The 19786-nt window shown below is 48.7% G+C and overlaps 1 protein-coding gene across 1 annotated transcript; it reads right to left on the minus strand.

Annotated features, from left to right (window-relative positions):
* Nucleotides 1-10634: 10634 nt before the first annotated feature.
* Nucleotides 10635-15325, minus strand: LOC136499742 (DNA polymerase alpha catalytic subunit-like). The gene is made up of 11 exons (XM_066495287.1): nt 15310-15325; nt 15086-15220; nt 14485-14557; nt 13386-13407; nt 13011-13088; nt 12056-12139; nt 11887-11967; nt 11310-11423; nt 11117-11206; nt 10946-11025; nt 10635-10868 (listed from the first exon to the last, which is right to left on the minus strand). Exons 1-11 carry the CDS (start codon nt 15323-15325, stop codon nt 10676-10678), a joined length of 966 nt encoding a protein of 321 aa, XP_066351384.1. The 3' UTR covers nt 10635-10675.
* Nucleotides 15326-19786: the final 4461 nt, after the last annotated feature.

The following is a 19786-nucleotide window of genomic DNA, read 5'->3' on the forward strand; positions in this document are numbered from 1 at the left end:
AAAACTTAGCACATGCTAGAGCTCCTATCACTCTCGGCCCTTCGGTTTAGAGTCCGATCGGGCCTTTAGCACCCCCTTTCTACTCCTACTCGTTTGAAGCCCCACAGCAAACTTCGAAGCATCTAGGCTCTAGGAATGAAGTCACCGACCAACTAAAACTGGACATAGGGCACATTGCCAGAACCAGTATAAATCCTATGTCATTGAGTGCTAGGCCACATCCGATCACAACGCATGAGAAAACTACAAATATTTACTTGTTGGTCACTTTTCAGCATCAACAGTTGGCACCGTCTGTGGGGAAGACGCCGTGCATTCATACTTTTGGTCATCAGATGGCCCATCTTTCCACCATCTTCGGCATGACTGGGCTCGAGCGATACAATTCGCTTTGGCTCAATGGAGATTCCTACGCTCCCAACTATTGGGATGTGGGTTCCTCCCATCTTCTAGCCACTCTAGACTTTCCTCTTTGGGGGTCTAGGACTTCATCAGCAGACTAGCTCGACTGTGCCCCGCCTCCAGTGAGGAGGCGCTCATCCCAACATCCACTAGAGGAGGAGCGCTCTCCACCAGCCCTAGGCCACTCGATGACCTCAACGTCAAGACACTTCGCGCTTCACCAAGCCCATGCTAGGCTCAAACCCCATGGTGAGTGATGTACATATTGTTCTTTACTCGCTATTTAATACCTTCTGCCATCTCTCTAGAGGGACCCCTTTGTCCACACCATGACTGTCGTGCGACCGGTTCCCCTATAGCTTCACATCCCCTATGGAAGCAGTACGCGTGGGGGCTTTGAAGGATGCTGACATCACCCCCTCTCACATCTAAATTCGTGGGGATAGCAGGGCTACGCTCCTTCCTCTTTTCATGACCTCATGGATGATGAGGACAAAAGTGACAGGCTCTAGGGGCACCTGGCCACCCTCTGTCCTAGGAGTATGCTATGGTGGACGCTACGGGATAGCCATCGGTGGTAGCTGAGTCTCTATAGACTCACACCCCTCCAGACCCTCATGCAAAGGCCCTCGCGCATGCATAGGAGCACATCGAGGAGTTATGACAAAGGCGGCGGAGCTAGTCGCCACCTACACTAGCGCGCTCGGCATAGCACGCTGCGCCATGTGCGCTGCAACCTAGCAAGCGGAGCTCGGGGTCATGCCCGCTAGGTCTAGTGTAACATCCTGGATGGAGGGAATGACCCCCCCTCCGTAGTTTGCTCAGGTTGGCTAGAACATCACTGCTACGGCGATGCTTCTATGCAGTCTTCTTGAGCCTGCCTGACCCCAGGAATAGGCAATCCACCGAAACCTTCGGGCACTAGTGAAAACTGCCACCATTCAGTAGGCCAGAGAGCTCCACTGTCGCAACACCGGCTCACTGGCCTCTTGCCCCACCAGGGGGATGGGGCCATGCCTAGTCAAATCACTCTAGTCCACTCACCACTACTGTTGCCAGGGGTGGGGCAGGAGGCCATGGCTACACCACAGCCTGACCCAGCACCCTGCAACACCGACCACCTATGTGTGATTGCCTCAGGCCAAATCGTGATGCTCGCAGTGTCATCAACAATCGACACCATGCCTCGGCACAATGATGACGCCTATCGAGTGGCAGCGAGAGCGGGCGATACAGGCCCCAGCCTCATTGAGGAGTATAGGGACACACACCCCAAGGCATGGTGGCTGACCAAACGGCCAAAGTCCTATCCCTGGATGGCCTAGGACCATAGGCCTTTGGATCATCGCATCTAGAGAGCGTCGTTCCCATAGTGCTTCCGACCACCCACCAACATCACCAGATACACTAGAGAAACGAACCCTAGTATATGGCTCAAAGACTTTTGGCTCAGCCTGTCCGAGTTGGAGGAGTGGATGATGACCATTTCATCATCCAATATCTCCCCATCTACTGAGGGGGAGCATGTTCAAGCATGGCTCAAATTCTTCCCGCCCGACAGCATCCGCAACTAGGCGGATCTCAAGAGGGTCTTCGTCGGAAATTTCTAGGGGACATATGTCCATCCTGGGAATTCCTAGGACCTCAAGAGCTGCTAGTAGAAGCTCCATGAGTCCCTATGGGATTACATCAGCTAGTTCTCAAAATGGTGCAACTCTCTTCCTGATGTCGTCGACGTGGACAGTCATCAGCCTGTTCCTCTTTAGGGACAACCTGTGAGTCCTTGATCCACAAGCTCGGCTGTCTAAAGCCCCATACCACCCACGACCTACTCGACGTTGCCACAAACCATGCCTCTAGCACTGGAGGTGGTCGGAGCGGTCTTTAGCAGTGGCAGGGACAGGGGCAAGACCAAGCATAAGGACCAAGGCAAAGGCCCCTCTACACAAAGGGGCAAGAAGAACAAGAAGGATCGACGGCGATCGGCCAACCCTGCTTTGGTCACCACAATCCGATCGTGTGGGCTAGTACCCCTAGCATGGCCAGCTCGACCACTTTGACAATCTCATAGAGAGTCCATGCACCAACCACACCTACCCCATCAAGCACCTCTACAAGGACTGTGAGCTCCTCAAGTGCTTTCTTCGGCACGTCGGCTAGCCAAAGGAAGGGAAAGCCAAGGAGGTGGTGGCTAGGAAAGGAGGCACGGTGGGCAAGGATGATGATGGCTTCCCCAACCTCGAGGAATGCCTCATGATCTTTGGGGATCTGATGTCATCCACTCCAAGTGCCTAGTACAAGGTACGCTACAGAGAGGCATGTGCCGCCAAGAGACAGTCATCCCCTCTTTCCTTAGCTGGTCAGACTCCACAATCACTGTTGATTGGAGAGACCATCATTCCCACATTACAGGACTGGGTTACTACCCTGCTCAGTCATCGACCCCATCATCCGCAAGAAGCACCTCACCAAGGTGCTAATGGATGGAGGCATTAGCCTCAACATTCTCTATGTCGACACAATCGACGCCATGCAGCATACCCTAGTTGGAGCTCCGCCTAGTGAGCTCTCCCTTCCATGGCGTGATCCCAGGGACACAGGTATACCCACTCGAGCAGATCGACCTGCCCATCACGTTCAGCAACCGAGCCAACTTTCGCTCAGAGGCTCCTCACCTTCAAGGTGGTGGACTTTCTAGGGTCCTACCACGCCATCTTGGGGCAGGCCATGCTACGCCAAGTTCATGGCTGATCCACAACTACACCTACCTCACGTTGAAGATGCAAGGACCAAATGGTGTGATCACCATGGGTAGCACCTTTTTGCATGCCTACACATGCGACTACGAGCACTATGAGCTCGTCACTACCGTCATCAACTCTACTAAGCTCCCAGAGCTTAGGAATTCATTGACTCCAGCAGTCCTAGACTACAATGAGCTGACCTCATCAAGTGCATTCCACCCGATCGAGGAAACCAAGGCGATGGGGATCGACCCCACTGACCCAACCAAGAATGGTGTGGATCAAGACCAAGCTCCTAGCCAAATAGGAAGTGAGCTCACTGACTTCCTACGCGCCAATCATGATGTCTTCATGTGGAAACCTTCTGACATGTCAGGCATACTAAGGGAGGTCGCCGAGCACTGCATTACACCTCGTCCCGGGCTCAAAGCATGCCAAGCAATGCATGCATCGCTTTGATGATGAGAGGTGCAGGGCCATAGGCGAGGAGATCGTCAAACTCCTAGCAGTCAAATTCATCAAAGAGGTATACCACTCCTGACTGGCTAGCTAATCTCTGAAGGTTCAGTGTCAAATTGAATCCCAAAAAATGTGTTTTCGGGGTTTCAAAGGGGAAGTTGCTCGGATATATTATGTTTGAGCACGACATCCAAGCCAACCCCAAAAAAATCATGGTCATCTCCAACATGGGCCCTATACACAATGTCAAGGGCGTACAGATGCTCACCGGCTGTTTGGCCGCCCTGAGCTAGTTCATCTCCTGACTAGGCGAGCGGGGGATGCCTCTCTATAAACTTCTTAAGAGGACATACGCATTTGTCTGGACTAAGTATGCACAGTAGGCCTTTGGAAACCCTCAAAGCATCACTGACAGTTGGCCCCAATCCTCGTTGCTCCTGAACAAGGAGAACCCCTCCTCCTCTACATCATGACAAACAACCACATTGTGAGTGCCACCCTGGTCATTGAAAGGAAGGAGTTAGGGACACCCCCTAAAGGTCCAACGACTAGTGTACTTCATCGGTGAGGTACTCACCGATGCCAAGGTTCGATACCCCCTGGTTTAGAAGCTTCTATACTGTCAGTGCTAATGGCGACCCTAGAAGCTCCTGCACTACTTCACCGACCATGAAGTCATGGTCGTCATTTCATACCCGCTGGGAAACATCATCCGCAACCGTGATGCCATAGGATGAATCTCCAAGTGGGCTCTCGAGCTCATGGGGTACGACATCAAATATGTCCCTCGCACCGTTGTCAAGTCTTAGGCTCTTACCAACTTCATTGTCGAATGGATGGAAATCCAGCTCTTGACCCTAGATGTCACCCATGAGTACTGGATGATGTACTTCGATGGGTCGGTCATGGCACACGGCTTAGGGGCTAGAGTGGTTCTGATCTCCCTATATGGAAGTTGGCTTCGCTACATGATCCATCTCCATTTTTCAGCCTCAAACAATGCCGCATGGAATATGAGGCCCTCCTCAATGGACTACGCATCGCCGTTGAGCTCGGCACCACATGGCTGTATGTCCATGGTGACTCAAAGTTGGTCATCGATCAAGTCATGAAGGAGTCCTCCTGCAAGAGCCCTCTCATGGCAAGCATATTGCCAGGAGGTGTGCAAGCTTGAGGACAAATTCTGAGGGATCGAACTGCATCATGTCCCCCGAAAGGACAACGATGCCACTGATTTTCTCGCAAAGTTAGCTGCCAGGTGGGTGTTGTCTCCACATGGGGTCTTCATCAATGATCTCTATGAGTCATCTGCCTACATTCTAGAGGATCTAATCCAGATGCACTCCAACACTAATCTGGCACGCGAGGGCTCTGACCTCCTGATGTGCCTCGACCCCTACCAAGTGCTCGACGGCTCTGACTCGGGCATCTTCATCGTGACATCACCCGCCAACATCACCATAATGGCACTCGAATCTAGTCGACTAGAAAGCACCACTGCTCACCTATGTCCTCAAAGAGGTTCTCCCATAGGAAAGGAACTGAAGCGTGATGAATCGCTCGAAGCGCCAAGATGTTCATTGCCATTGGTGATGAACTTTACAAGTGGAGCCCATCGAGAATACTCATGAAGTGCATCCCGATCGACCAAGGGAAACAACTTATCCTCGAAGTCCATGCTAGAATCTATAGACATCACGCAGCCCTGAGGTCGCTGGTCTAGAAAGCCTTTCACCAAGGTTTTTAATGGCCCACCGCATTACGAGATGTAGAGGAGGTTGTCTGCAGGAGTGAAGGATGGTAGTCATATGCTCGGCAAACTCACCTACCAGCATAGGAGCTTTAGACCATCCCCATCACCTAGCCATTTGTGGTCTGGGGCCTCGACATGGTTAGACCCCTCAAAAAGGGCTCAGGGCGGCTTCACTCACCTACTCGTAGCGGTGGACAAATTCACTAAGTGGATAGAGGTGAAGCCCATCACCAACATCCGCTTGGAAGAGGCGGTCAAGTTCTTCCTCGACATCATCTATCGATTTGGTGTTCCAAACTACATCATCACCGACCATAGAACAAACTTCACCGAGAAGAAGTACCTAGACTTTTGTGACGGATACGGCATAAGGATCGATTAGGGCCTCAGTCAGACACCCGCATACCAATGGTCAGGTTGAGCGAGCCAATGGCATGGTCCTCCAAGGACTCAAGCCCTGCATCTTTCGACTGACCTGCAAGAAGTATGTCGGGCAAGGGTTGCAAGAGGTCCTAGTGATCCTTTGGAGCCTGAGAACGAACCCGGAACCAAGCCATGGGGTTCACACCTTTCTTCCGCCTACAGCAAAGCATGTTGCCCTCTGACCTCAATCATCACTGTGCCCCAAGGGAGTGAAGGCCTTCGACCCAGACCAGCAAAGGCCATGGCTGGTCGACTACTCGGGAGTCTCGGGGACTCCATCTGCTCACGCCCTCACCAGCACTCTCTGCAGGTACCAAAGAAAAATCAATGGAGATCCTCGAGTTGGTGAACTCTACCCAGAGGACCAGTCACCAAGAAAAAAACTCTCTACTATGGGAAGGACCATACATGACTATGATCCGACCGGCTAGGAAGGACAACAACGGCAACATTCTCACCACACATGGAACATTGCATAGTTAACGCCATTTATTCCCTTAAAGCTTAGTCTTACCCTTTCTCTCCATTCAATGTTTACTCCTACAGCACCCCAACCTGAGCACTCTCGGCCTAGGTCGCTCGGGGGCTCCATGGGGGTGTAGTACCACCCTCCCATCTTACTATCATATAGTAATACTTTTCACCCAAATGAAAGGGCATCGCCCAAACAAAAGGGCATTCTGTTCCTTTGATTACCCTACATAACTTGTGTTTTGAACTCCTAAACCGATCGCACCCCACCATGACCTATGGTTAAGAGCAGCTGACCCTCGTGGGCCACTGTCAGGGGTTCTTAAGGTTACAGCCTATGGGTCAATGGGCTGGTGTGAAAAAGAAAGGGCAAGAAACAAAGCTATGCAAGGGTAAAAACAAGGGCGAATGGGACAAGCTTCCCCTCACAAGTGATTTCATCACAAAACTAAATTGAAATATTCACGAATGTAAAATTGTTCACATGGGGGCTTCCCCACGAACTTGTCTTTTACATATACTAACTATTTCTACTCTAAACTCTACTATGTCCCCCCGGCGGCATCGTCTGATGGTATGGTTGACGAGGATGAAGGCGGCTCGCTTCTAGATAGGACGACATTCGGCTCAGTCAGGGGCAGGGATGACGCTCGCCTCTGACCCGATCTCCACTCCCTCCACAAGCTAGAAGACATCTTCCCAGTGCACGTCTTCAGCCACGATTGAACGGCGAGCCTCCATCACCCACTGTGCGGTGACCTACCCAGTGACCATCTGTGCATATGGCACCAGACTCTCCCCCAGCGATGGAATTCATCTACGCTCCACCCATCAGCGTACCCTCTGTAGATGGTCATGAAGTCTAGAACGGGGTGATGGGTCACCACCGAGATCAACACCCCTGACGTCTCGTAGAACATGCCATTGGAGATGAGCACCCAAACTTCGTTCGGGACCTCCGCCAGCTGGACGGCGGGCGTACTGGCCCTCGATCCCGACCCAAACACCTCGGAGATGACCACTTGCACAATGTTGTGAATCTAGTCGAGCTCCCCCTCTAGAGCATGTCGCTCCTCAAGGGACTGGGCTGGCACCTCTATGCCCTAACCTACTATCGCTTTGACTGTCTCCAACTCTTGCTCTAGAGAGCCAATCTTTCCACCCAGGTTCTAATAAAGATGACAAATTCAGACACAAAGGAAAGGAGAAATCAAGGCATCAACTGAGGGCAGAATAGATACATACCAAGGTGGGTGCTTTTGAGAATAGAGAGTCCCTTCCTCTTGCTGGGTCACCTACTCGACTAGTCAAGTGTTTGACTCCTCTGCCCCGAGCATTTGCCCCCTGAAGCGCAACCACTTCTTGTTCCAGCATCCTAACTAGGCCCTCCGCTCTGCCTCTAGAGCCTCCAAGGACTTTCAAAGTGCCGCCTCGGTCTTCACCAAGTGGACCTTCATCCGCATCGAGTTCCTACTTAGCAGCAGTCACCCGCTCGACCACACGTAGTTCTACCACTCGTGCTCCTGTCACAGTTGGTCGCCTAGTCTGAGGACTCAAGGCGAGCGGACTCTAGCTAGGTGCCTAAGCTCATTGACCCACCATGACACCGCTGCTTCCTAATCCATCCAACCATGCTCCTCCCGAAGAAATCAGGACTTACGGATCGACATCATTTCTAGATCCTATGAGAAGAAGTAGGCATACTGAGACAACCATTGAAAGGACCAAGAAGATAAGGACAACACCAAAAACATAAAGAACTTACCTCTGTAACATGTGGTAGGTCGACTGTCATGGCCTGAATGGATGAGCTCAACCCTCTCCAAGGCCTCCTTGAGCCTCACCTTAGTATGGGCGAGATCAGACACCATCGATAGTCCTCTCTCCCCAAGCAAGTGCTAGAGCTTCACCTCCTCCTTGTTGCAAAGGACAATCTAGGCCTTTCCTGGCTCACCGGGGCAAGGCCACACTAGCTCATAGGTCACCCCTGACCTGCTAGAAGATCCAACCATCATAGTGTCATGCGACTGACTAGATCATCATCAACTCTCGCGATGACAGGATGGTTGTCGGCTCCACCCCAGTGCCTACCTTGCTGGAGCAAGGAATGTCCACCACTATGACTCCATGGCCTACCAATGGACACACTACCTCTGGCCTAGTCGTGGTTCCTCCAGACCCCTCTAGCTCTGACCTAGGCGGGTGAACCATGCGCCCCTCCACCGGGCAAGGCAGGGAGCCCATCTTCCCTCCTCTCCTCCTCTGCAACCATTGGGGAGGGACTATGAGAGTCACCTCCGACCCTGACCTCCACCATCACCACGGGGATTGTCGCCATCATTCGGCACCGCTGCTGCCACCATACTCGTGACTAGCTGGGAAGACGTAACCCCTAGTAAGGAAGGTCACACCGCCGCCAACGTACTTCCCCCACCACTCATCATGACCCGCTGCAGACTAGGTCTCCACTCCTCTCACACGGGAGGTGGGGAGATTCCCAATCCCACTAGCCCCTGGCTGCTATTAAACAAGTGTGGGTTAGTCACGCTAAAAAACTCAGCTATGAGAATAGGAGGGAGTATGAATGATTACCTAGAAGACAGCGGCAGAGCCCTGAAGCCCTGACCAGCTGATGATGAGCCAACCGGACATGGACCACTCATAGGTTGCGACCCGCGCCCCCCTATATCAACCGAGGGAGGAGCTGACCCGGTTGGTTCCCGATTGGCCCGCGTCCGGTCGTGACGGCTAGCTTGTGGCAAAACCATCGGAGTAACTGATGGAGCGTCTCTCCGTTGGGGGTCGCACATGCGCACTGACTCCAAAGACATAGGGGAACAATCATGTCCCCTAGACCGACCAGCGTGCTCCACCACACTCGGAGCAGGGGGCGCGAAGCCAACGATGCCTCTAAAGGGCATGGCGCCAGCGCCCGCTTTGCTTCTCATTCGATGGTGGTGTCTTCGCTCGTGGCATGCTTCCTTGATTCAAGAACATCGCCACGCATCTCTGTATCATGCCCATAGCCGACTGAGGTGGCCGTTGGCTCATGGTGCTCCACCAAGGTCATGACAGCACCCCTTGTATCCTTCGTTCTTAGAGGCACTAATGTCACCACCCATCTCCGTGGGCTCCTTTGACTCAAGCTCTACCTCCATGTCACTCTGTCTCTCACCCCCCTAGACCCACCGACTGATCTCCTTCTCCTTGTTGAACCTCCTTCGGGCCTTCTCAGCTTTTTTCTTCTTCTTGGCAAGTGCTGCCTCACTCTAGGTAGCTTGCCGAGCTACGCCCTCCACCCCCCTCAGAAGATGTGGCCAGGATTTATAGCCCGAGAGTCCCTTCGAAATGGACAACTTGAAATCAATCAAAACATCAAAACAAGGAGGATAAGGTCACAATGGAAAAGGGGGCATACTAGATTGGACAGCTTTAGGGCATGAAGAGGTCTGGGTGTCCCATCGAGGGAGTCTTTGTCCCTCAGTTGCAGCATTCGATTGAGATGACTCCAGACTTCGTCCTTTAGGCAACTCCTAGTGACACGCGGTCGGGATCCATTGGGCTAGAGTACTCCCACATCGGGCGCCTTCTCTTCACCAATGGGGTGACCCGATGGTGAAAGAAGGTGTGGAAGACCCACAACCCATCGAGGCCATGTTGCACAAGCCTCTAAAGCTCCGTCTTGATAACCTCTAATTTGTTCTATCGACCAGGTGGGACCCCACGACCAGCTCTCCATTCTCTCTGGCCTTCTACCGATAAATGTCAGGAATGACGCCTCTGCTAGGTTCCTGATGTAGAACCACTCACCGTGCCACCCCCGATTGGAGTCACAGGGGGAGTACGCAAGGGTAGGGGCTGATGGCTTTGGCTTCTTCTACAAGGCAAACCCCCCAACCTACGTGATTCTAGGTGGCTTCCCCTCAGACAGGGCTCGCCCACTGAAGATCCGCTAGAAGAGATCAATGTGCAGCTCCATCCCGAGGAAGGCCTCTTAGATGGTGATGAAGCCAGAGACACTACACCACAACACCAAGATTAGCGATGGACGGTCTGACGCTAAAAGCGGCTACAGCGACAGACTAATTTGACGCTAAAAAGTTATAGCGACAGACTTCTGCAGACGCTGTAAGCCCTGTCGCTAAAAATCTTTAGCGTCAGACAGTACTTTTAGCATCAGATAGTCTCTTGCCCTGAATTTTTTTAGCGACTAGATAGTTCCTTGCTACTTTTTGGCGACAGATGCTCTGTTACAAGACATATACCGATAGATCATCCAACAGTTCATGTATTTATAGCGATAGATTGTTCTATAGGACAATATAAATATATAAAAAATAAATACAATGAGAAAATATGTAGCACATATCATACCCAGATTCAAGCTTAAGGTCCATCACATAAAGATATAAAAACACATACATCACATGGAGATCAATACATATATAACATACAATCTTGTCTTGCACAGTACATCATCCAACAAGGTCTTGCACAATACATTATTTGGATATGATACACTTGTAGAACTAGTAATCAAACTAGATACAGGAGGGCAGTCGAAGGTACCAAAACAGCTTGGGCATGATAAACGCAGTGGCTCACAACCATGATATCTGTCATTAAAACACAAGAATATTTGAATAACTGAAATACTAGCAACATTAACGAAATTGATATGTTAGAGGTTTACCTCTCATCTTCATCATCGATTACAGATAACAGCATCGTAGATGTATCTTGATTGCTAGACTCAGTCACTCTTGATTGGAACTGATCCAAGTAATAAGAATCATCAAACTCTATATTGAAAGAAATGATGCCAATCATTTAAGATATCGAAGGCTCAACAGAAAATACGCACCTTAGCCGAATCAAGTCCTAGACATTCAGCTAGACGAGCTAGACTAGTACCCTGAATGGAAGCACACAGACGAGAAACAACAGGATGAATCTACAAAGGCAATTTAGAATCATCAACACTGTATATACTATAGCATATGGAAAGATAACTGCATTTTTCCAAGAAGGGAAAATCTATTGCAATGGTGAAGAACCTGTTGTGACAAACAATAGTCAATGTCAATCATCCACTTGTCAGGGTCTCTTTTTAACTCCTCGGGATGTCTAGCTCCCTGAGCTATTCCCATAGAATGTGTATTATCTGAGTCCTATACAGAATGGCAAGTACAGTTTAGGATCAGATAAATCAAGCTTCAAACAGAGCTAAACTGGGATGTTTTTCAGGAAAAAAATTATATATTTTCCTTTTTCCTAAAATTACACTGTAGGTAAACAAAAAGTTCTGACTACTCCCTCCGTTTATCCATATTCTTATCTTGTGAAGAAATGTTTCAAAATGTTAGTTCAGCAATAAAATCAAGATTGTGAGTGGTTGTAAAATGTGAATATCATTAGAGATATGTGTTGGTCTCTTTTTATAACGTTGATGAGATTTAGTGCTTTCTGGTCTGTATACATGATGAGCTTAGCCTTGGAGGCTTGGACAGATTGTGAAACAAGAGTACCAATCAGTGTCATATGACAGGTTGACAATCCAAAATTTTGCAATGTGGATAAGCAATTGATGATTTAGTGAGCATGCGAAACATAAAAGACATTATTTAGTAATACCTGCTGAGAGCAAATTAAATAAGGGACTGTGTCACCAGCTGAGCAACCAGAGTAACCATTTTGCTTGAGTCTCAAAGCAACCTAAGGAACCAAGTTTACACATTTATTAGCTCATCACTTTTCTGGCTTGAAATCAGGACAAAACAAAACATGGATATGCAACTCTTACCTGAACATGAGGCTGACTTTTAGCATCTGGATAATCTTCTGGCGCTTTTGTTAAGCTCTTTGTGATAACATATTTTTCGAAGACCTTAATTTGAGTGAGTGAGTCTTAACTTCCTACCCATTTTGTTTTAATAAGAGCTGGATTGCATCGAATGGACAAATATAAGTGTGCACGTAAAGCTGTTTTGCATTCCATTGGAGTTGTAGGCTAGACAAAGGTAATATATCTCATATTTTCAAGTGTTATATAACTGAGGGGAAAGCTATAAAAACTCTATATTTGTAGATGCCTAGCTAGTGAGCAGAGAAACAGACCTATGTACTATTGTGGGTAGGTTGTGCACCTTTGCCATAGACATATTTTGTATATAAAGAAATCAGATTTCACAAAGCATGTAAGTTTGGATTCATACCACAGTTTTGAGGCAAATTAATATACAAAATTGTGGTAACATTAGCACAATCAGAACCTATTTTAACACATAGAAACATACCTCTTGGATGGAACCAAAACTGTATGGAAAAAACCTTGCAGCAACAGGTAGTTGTAAGGGCATGGCAATAAAGAAACAAGAATTTTGAGAAGAAGGAAAGTGAGAGCAGCCTTAGGATGCAACAAAATGGTGAGGTTGTTGTAAGGGTAGGAGAACTAAAAAATAGAAAGAATCTAAGGAATAAGAGTAGCTTAGCCTATTCTAGATTAATGACAATGAAAATGGCTGCCATGCAGTTGTATCAAAATTTCCTTAAGTTCAGGTACATTGAGAAATAAGGGTATCCACTTCAGTAAAATCATGCAGTTTATGAGAAGCAACTTATACCATGGTAGCCTTTTAAATGTAGAGGTGAACGCGCGGACATTGAAATGGAGCAGAGATAAGGTGGCAGTGGGCACATTGAAGAAACAAACGTAGGCCTAACATTCGAAAATAAAGCACAAATTGTTTGGTCTGTACCTTTATTGTACCTCCAGCTAAGCCAAGAGATGCAAGGCTGGGAATGGCATGAAATGGGAATTCTGCCTTCTCCCAATACTGCAGAGTGAAATGAAACCATGTAAATTTATGTCAAGATGAGGCAGTATCGCAGACTTGCAGTGCATCAGCAAGTCAAAATGTCATGGTAGAGAAGAAGCATGGCACCTACTACACCACCACAAGATTTCAGCACACAAGACATGTCTTACAAAGAAGCTACTCCATATTAAAAGTTTTGTGAGAAAATCAGAACTCCTGTGCTCTCTTTCGTTTGGCCTAGGAAATCATCTGTGCACCAATAAGCACACAGCTTAGGCCACACCTCATCATCACACCACTTCATGACGAACAAACTGTGTCTGCGTATCTAACTAGCCTGTTCAGGAAAAAGAAGATAGCAGTTCAATAGCCCACAAACTGTGTAGCCAACAAGAATATCCAAAACTGCAGCTCATCAGCTCAGAAAGACAACAGGAATAGCAGCTCATCACTCTAACTAGGCTGTCATATCCAAAACTGTGATATTTCCTTGCATATTTGGCACACCCCACATCTATTATACATACTGCTATTTTAGACTGAGTTTTGTTAAGTATGTATGAAAATCAAAGGAATACTTTTAACCTGCTCACTGGATAACATTTCAAGGGTAACATAGAGACTCAGAAAGACATTAACCTGTCAAGTAGTCCTGAACATGTGCGGCATTCTAGGGTAGTTCATCACACAAGGTCTATACGAACAGCTCATAAAATAGAGACAATGCCTGCAGAAGGTTTTCAGAACAAGTCAGGTAGGTAGAGGTTTCAGCTTTACACGAAACCACACAGAAGAGTCCAATGATGAAAATAAGAAATTAAAGGTAGCCACTAAGGATTTCAAGGACTTGCTCTGGACAAAGAATGCTGAAGCTAAAAGAAATTCAAAGCCACAACGAGATAGTGAAATGGCACCAGCAGCTCATTTGGAAACATTACTTGAACAGTAATATGAACCTAATTGGACATAAGAATCTAATTTCACATGGTGAGGTTTTCAGCTTTCCATACAAAAATTCAGAACTGGATTGTAACCTATTTACTATATTGGGTACTTAGCTGAATCTGTGCTAAATATGCAGGCACAGATATATCAATTCCAGGTAGTATTAGTACTTAGTTAATACTTAAATTTACATAATTTCAGTTAGTGCTTAGTACTGCTACCACTGAATATAATCTCACAGCCTTACTAGTTGATACTTAAATTCAAGGCTACAACCCAAGGCAACTAGGCAAGACACATCGTTGGCTAATTCACTGCACACCATAAGCCCACAATCAGAAATCCACCAGACTAAACTACAAGCATATGAAAGAAGTTGATTATCTGAAAGAGATCAAAGTCATATATGACTCAGGAAACTAAAAAATCATGAAACTGAACATCCCATGTTAGAGAATAGGTGGCTCACCTTGAATCATGTCTTGTCAAAATCGAAATTGATATATACTTGCACAGGATGCTGTCAGAGACCAAATTGCAACCTGAAAAGCAACTCTAAATAGTGAGTCCAGTGTTGAAAATAAGAAATCAAAGGTAGCCACAAGGATTTCAAGGACTTGTTCTGGACAAAGACTGCCGATGCCAACAGAAATTCAAAGCCACATAAGAATCTTATTTCACGTGGTGACTAATAGATATGCCACATACATATGTCTGTACATATATATTATCAATTTGTAGTTAACACTAAGGAAGTCAAGAGAGTTTTCCATGTTTTTCCTGAGGTAACCAGCCTTATATTGTTAATATTCACATTAATTGTCACTAGTGCAAAATAGAATAAGGCAACATTGAAAGTCATTGTCACTACAACATAACTATGTTATTAGCTAAGTAGACAATAGAGGATCAAAGGTTGAGTTGATATAAGTAATGGGCAGGTTCAGAAGACAACATGGCAAGTAGACAGCAGGAGTCATACATGTCTATAAGGCATAGTGCTTTCATAAGGGTTAGCTCAGTAGTGATCCTGCCATATTCATTGAAAGGAACGCGAGGGGACATCTCACCGGCGGGTGGGAAGAGCGACGCCGGCGTTGCCTGAGGGAACGCGAGCGCCACGTCCAGCGCCGGTAGCCCGACCTTGCCGCCGGCCCCGGCGCCACCGCTACCTGCAGCAGCAGCAGCAGCAGCAGTGAAAGGAACTGATCAGCCACAGCGAGATTAAAAAAACAACCCACCACCCGATTCCCCAACCGGATCCCGCCGTTGGGGAGCTCGGTCCGACACCCACCTCCCAAGCTTCCCATCGCCGCCCCGCGCCACACTCGAGGGCCCCGCAAACTTCCCCTTGTGGATCCGGCGAGCTCCCGATCAAGACAGAACAGCAGGTGGAAAGAGTAGGAGGAGGAAGAAGCACAGAGTGGGGGAACGGAGAAGGAGCGGTAGGGAGGAGGGGGCTGGGGCGGGGGTCTGCTCGGTCGAGCTCCGGTTGTGTTCTCGAGCACCGATAGATTGGAATCTGGAGGGAGAGATCGGAGAGAGAGTAGAACGGAAGAGGAAAAAGCTACTTGCGGGAGATGAAAGAAGAGGCGACGGTGGCTGCGTTTAGGATTTGGGAACCTAGGCTTTGTCACGAGCGAGCTAGATAGAGGTGGGGCACACGAGCTCAGCGTGGGCCCATTTTCTTTAGCGACAGACAGATTGATGGTACACTTGGCTTTAGCGACAAATGGTTCAACGCTAAATATGAATACCTATAGCGATAGACATTAAATCGCTAAATAAGGATTTAGCGTCAGACGGTCTCTGAGTTATCTTTAACGTCAGATCATCCATCGCCAAATATAACTTTTAGATTCAGATGTCTGACGGTGAAGCAGTGTTGTGGTGTAGTGAGATGTGCAGCACCCCAGTTAGGTTGAGGTGCTGCAACTCTAGACCCCACTCATTGAGGAGCCCGCGTAGGAACCAGTGCACAAGATACCCGAGCCCACGCTCGTGGTAGGTGAGGAAGGATACGACCTCATTGGCCCAGGGGTGCAGGACAACCTCCCCCGGAGTAGGAGCCCTCCAATGCACCACCTCCTTCAATGGGAGTAGCCCCTTCTTGGCGAAGGCGGCCAGCATCTCCTCATCCATGTTGGAAGGCCTCTAGTTCGACATCATGCCTTGGATTTATGAACGGATCTATGAGTTCTCCTCTCCCTCGCTGTACCCTTCTCTCTCCTAGAAACCACCGTGGCGCACAAATAGGCTTGGTGAAAAAGAGGAAGGAGAAGAGGCAACAGTTGGAGAAAGGCGAAAGAATGGGAGGAAAACCCTCTCCCTTCCACCTATTTAATGAGGGAAGGTGTGCAATGGGACGTGGCCCCTGGCTGACAGGACACGCCCTGCCCGCGTGAAACATCGCCTGGTTAATGAGACATTGCCTAGGTAGGGGCCACCACTACCACAACCCGGCCACATGAACTGAGGCACAACCACATGCAAATGACTCTCTGCCTTCCTAGGCAAGGTTTGGAAGGGCCCACCAATAGAATCTCCATCGAGGAGAAGCCAATGGGTCACCTGAGTTGATCGGACAGCTCAGGTGGTAGCCGAGAGATAGGTAAGGAGCAGTGGGATGCCACATGCAGGCTATGCCGACTCTGTCACGAACGATGGGCCTGGATTCCATTCGGACATATCCGATAAGAGCTCTCCGAACCTATTACTCGAGTCATCGAGGTAACTTTACCAAAACCCCTTCTTGTTTTCTAGTGCATGATCATTCATTCATCCATTCCCATGCATACATTTATACATTCATCCATACATTCATCTCATATATCCAAGCATCACATATGCAATTGTTGCATCACAATGCTTCGTGTTGTGTCACGAAGTGGTAGTCGCCTCATTTGATATGAGCGACGACCGACCAAAGTTTGAAGATTAGCCCACAAAGGGCTCAAGGCCACCTTATGTCAAACAGAGCCAGGGTAGAAAATGCAGATGAGCCCTAGTGGCCCTCGCCTGATCAGCTCTAAAGCGGACAGGGTCATCTCGACCTTCTTGTTCGATCCTGACCTTGAGCCATGCCCATAAAATCTCCATCGAGGGGAGGCTAGTGGGCCACCTGAGTCGATCTCCAAAATGGCTCGGGCATCTGCCCAAAGGTGGGTTAAGGTGCAGTGGAATGCCACATGACGGCTATGTCGACCCCATTATGAATGACAGACCTGGATTCCACTCGAACATACCCGTTATTGAGCTCACCGAGCACGTCACTCGAGCCATCGAGGCAAGCAATGTTAGCTCAGCCCCTCCGGTTGTGGAAACTATAGATGGGGTAATGCACAAAACTAGACCGACCCCTTGGCCACGCTCGATGTTTGGGTTGGCGCTCCGTCTCACCTGACCCCTCGGCCACGCCCAACGTTTGGGTCAGCGCCCAACACTTGGATTGGCGCTCCATCTCGCCCAACCCCTCGGCCATGTTCGATGTTTGGGTCAGCGCTCCACCTCATTCAACACCTCGGCCACACCCGACACTTGGGTTGGTGCTCCATCTCGCCCGACCCCTTGGCCGCGCTCGATGTTTGGGTTGGCGCTCCTACTCGCCCGACCCCTTGGCTGCGCCTGACACTTGGATTGGTGCTCCATCTCGCCTGACCCCTCAGTTACGCCCAATGTTTGGGTGTGCGCTCTATCTCGCCTGACCCCTTGGCCGCTCCTGATGTTTGGGTTGGCACTCGGCCTCACCTGACCCCTCGGCCACACCCGACATTTGGGTCGGTGCCCGACGCTTGGGTTGGTACTCTGTCTCGCCCGACTCCTCAGCCATGCCCGACACTTGGGTTGGCGCTCCATCTTGCTCGACCCCTCGGCCACGCCCGACACTTGGGTTGGCGCTCCATCTCGCCTGACCCCTCAATCACACCCGACACTTGGGTTAGCACTCCATCTCACCTGACCCCTCAGCCATGCTTGACACCTTAGGTTTGTGCTCCATCTCATATGATGGCCACCCACGATCTTACACCCATCGGGTGCGCTCATAAAATGAGTATAAACAGCCCCTTTACGACTTCATAGGAGTCCCAAAAGGGCTCGGGGGCTCCTGTCGGGTTCATAAACCTAGGGTCCCCAATGGACCCACTTTCCTACAAAAACTCAGCCTAGTAGGTGGTACAGCGACAACGTGTGCCTCCTAGGCCAACCCAGATACCTAATGATAGGCAGGAGAATGATCCGGTCCCTGACCAGAAGACCTAGCCAAGGTGGGGACACCGTCTGACTCCAACTGTCTTTTCTAACCAGGAATGCGCCAGACCTCTATTTGTAGCTATTCCCCAACCGACACGGTTGGGGGTCACTGGGATCGACCGATCGGGGATGCCTGCTTGGTGAGGGCACGAGAATCAGGCGGAGCAGATAAGGTAAGGCGCTCAAGTCAAACCGCAATACCAAGGACTGTACCCTACCATACTCTACGCACCTATAGGGCGGTGCCACTAGGCCATGCCAGATTGGCACTACGCAAACTTACAGGAATGTCAGAACCTAAACAGTATTGTAGGCGCCGACATTTTCCCTACAGTATTGTAGGCGTCCACATTTGCCCTACTGTATTGTAGGCGCCGACATTTGTCGTACTAGGCGAACACGGTGGAGCCTGGCACATGCATCTAGACATCAATAGTATTGTGGGCGCCAACAACCATCTCATACCCAACAGCGTGGGCAACAAGACTAGGTAGCACACGTACACTTTCCCTCTCTCTCTCTCTATCTTCTAAGAGCCCATCCCCTTTGACTATAAAAGGGGATGAGCTCTCTCCTAAAAAGGGATCTGATTTTTGGATCTGAATAGCTCTAGAACTCTAAAGCTACGTAGAGCACACGCTCCAATACTTAGTACATGCTAGAGCTCCCATCACTCTTGGCCCTTCGGTTCAGAGTCCGAACGGGCCTTTAGCACCCCCCCTTCCTACTCCTACTTGTTTGTAACCCCACAACAAACTTCGAGCACCTAGGCTCAGGAATGAAGTCATCGACCGACTGAAACTAGACGTAGGGCATGTTGCCTGAACCAGTATAAATCATGTGTCATTGAGTGCTAGGCCACATCCGATCACAACGCATGACAAAACTACAAATATTTACTTGTTGGTCACTTTTCGCACCGACACTATGAGTGTACTAATTACATACACCTAAACCAGAGCATACGACATAAACAAAGAAAGCATAAACTTGTATGAGAAAATTAATTCTTATGGAGACAAATATGAGTAAGGGAGTTGGTGAACATTTTATTATTATTATTACCTTTGCATGTCTGAGTGTACTTACCGGCAGCATGTGTGGATGGAAGTTGTGATACTGCTGCAGCGGTGGCTTGATCATGGTGATAAACAAAGACTTTAGGAGCGGAGAATCCTCTCTCTCTCTCTGTTTTGTTTTATATGTATATCATTTCCTTTTTTAAGCAACATGGTCTTTGGTGTGTATGGAACTTGGGATTCTCACCATCCTCCCCTACACTTAAACTTTTGTGTGAAAAGTCAAGTGTGTAGGATCAAGGTCTCCTTTTGAGTGTGTTCCATTACCAATGATCATCAACATATGTAGTTGATGTAGCTCCCATGATTTTAGGCATTGTCTGTCCCCTGTTCTTCTTGATCTTTAACCTGAAATGGTTAGCAACCAAGAATACCCAAAGGTGCATAATATCCTGACAACACGTCCTTGCTTTTATTGAGAGTAAAGATCTTATTATTATT

Source organism: Miscanthus floridulus, chromosome 13 (assembly GCF_019320115.1).
Source record: "Miscanthus floridulus cultivar M001 chromosome 13, ASM1932011v1, whole genome shotgun sequence".
NCBI classification, from domain to species: Eukaryota; Viridiplantae; Streptophyta; class Magnoliopsida; order Poales; family Poaceae; genus Miscanthus; species Miscanthus floridulus.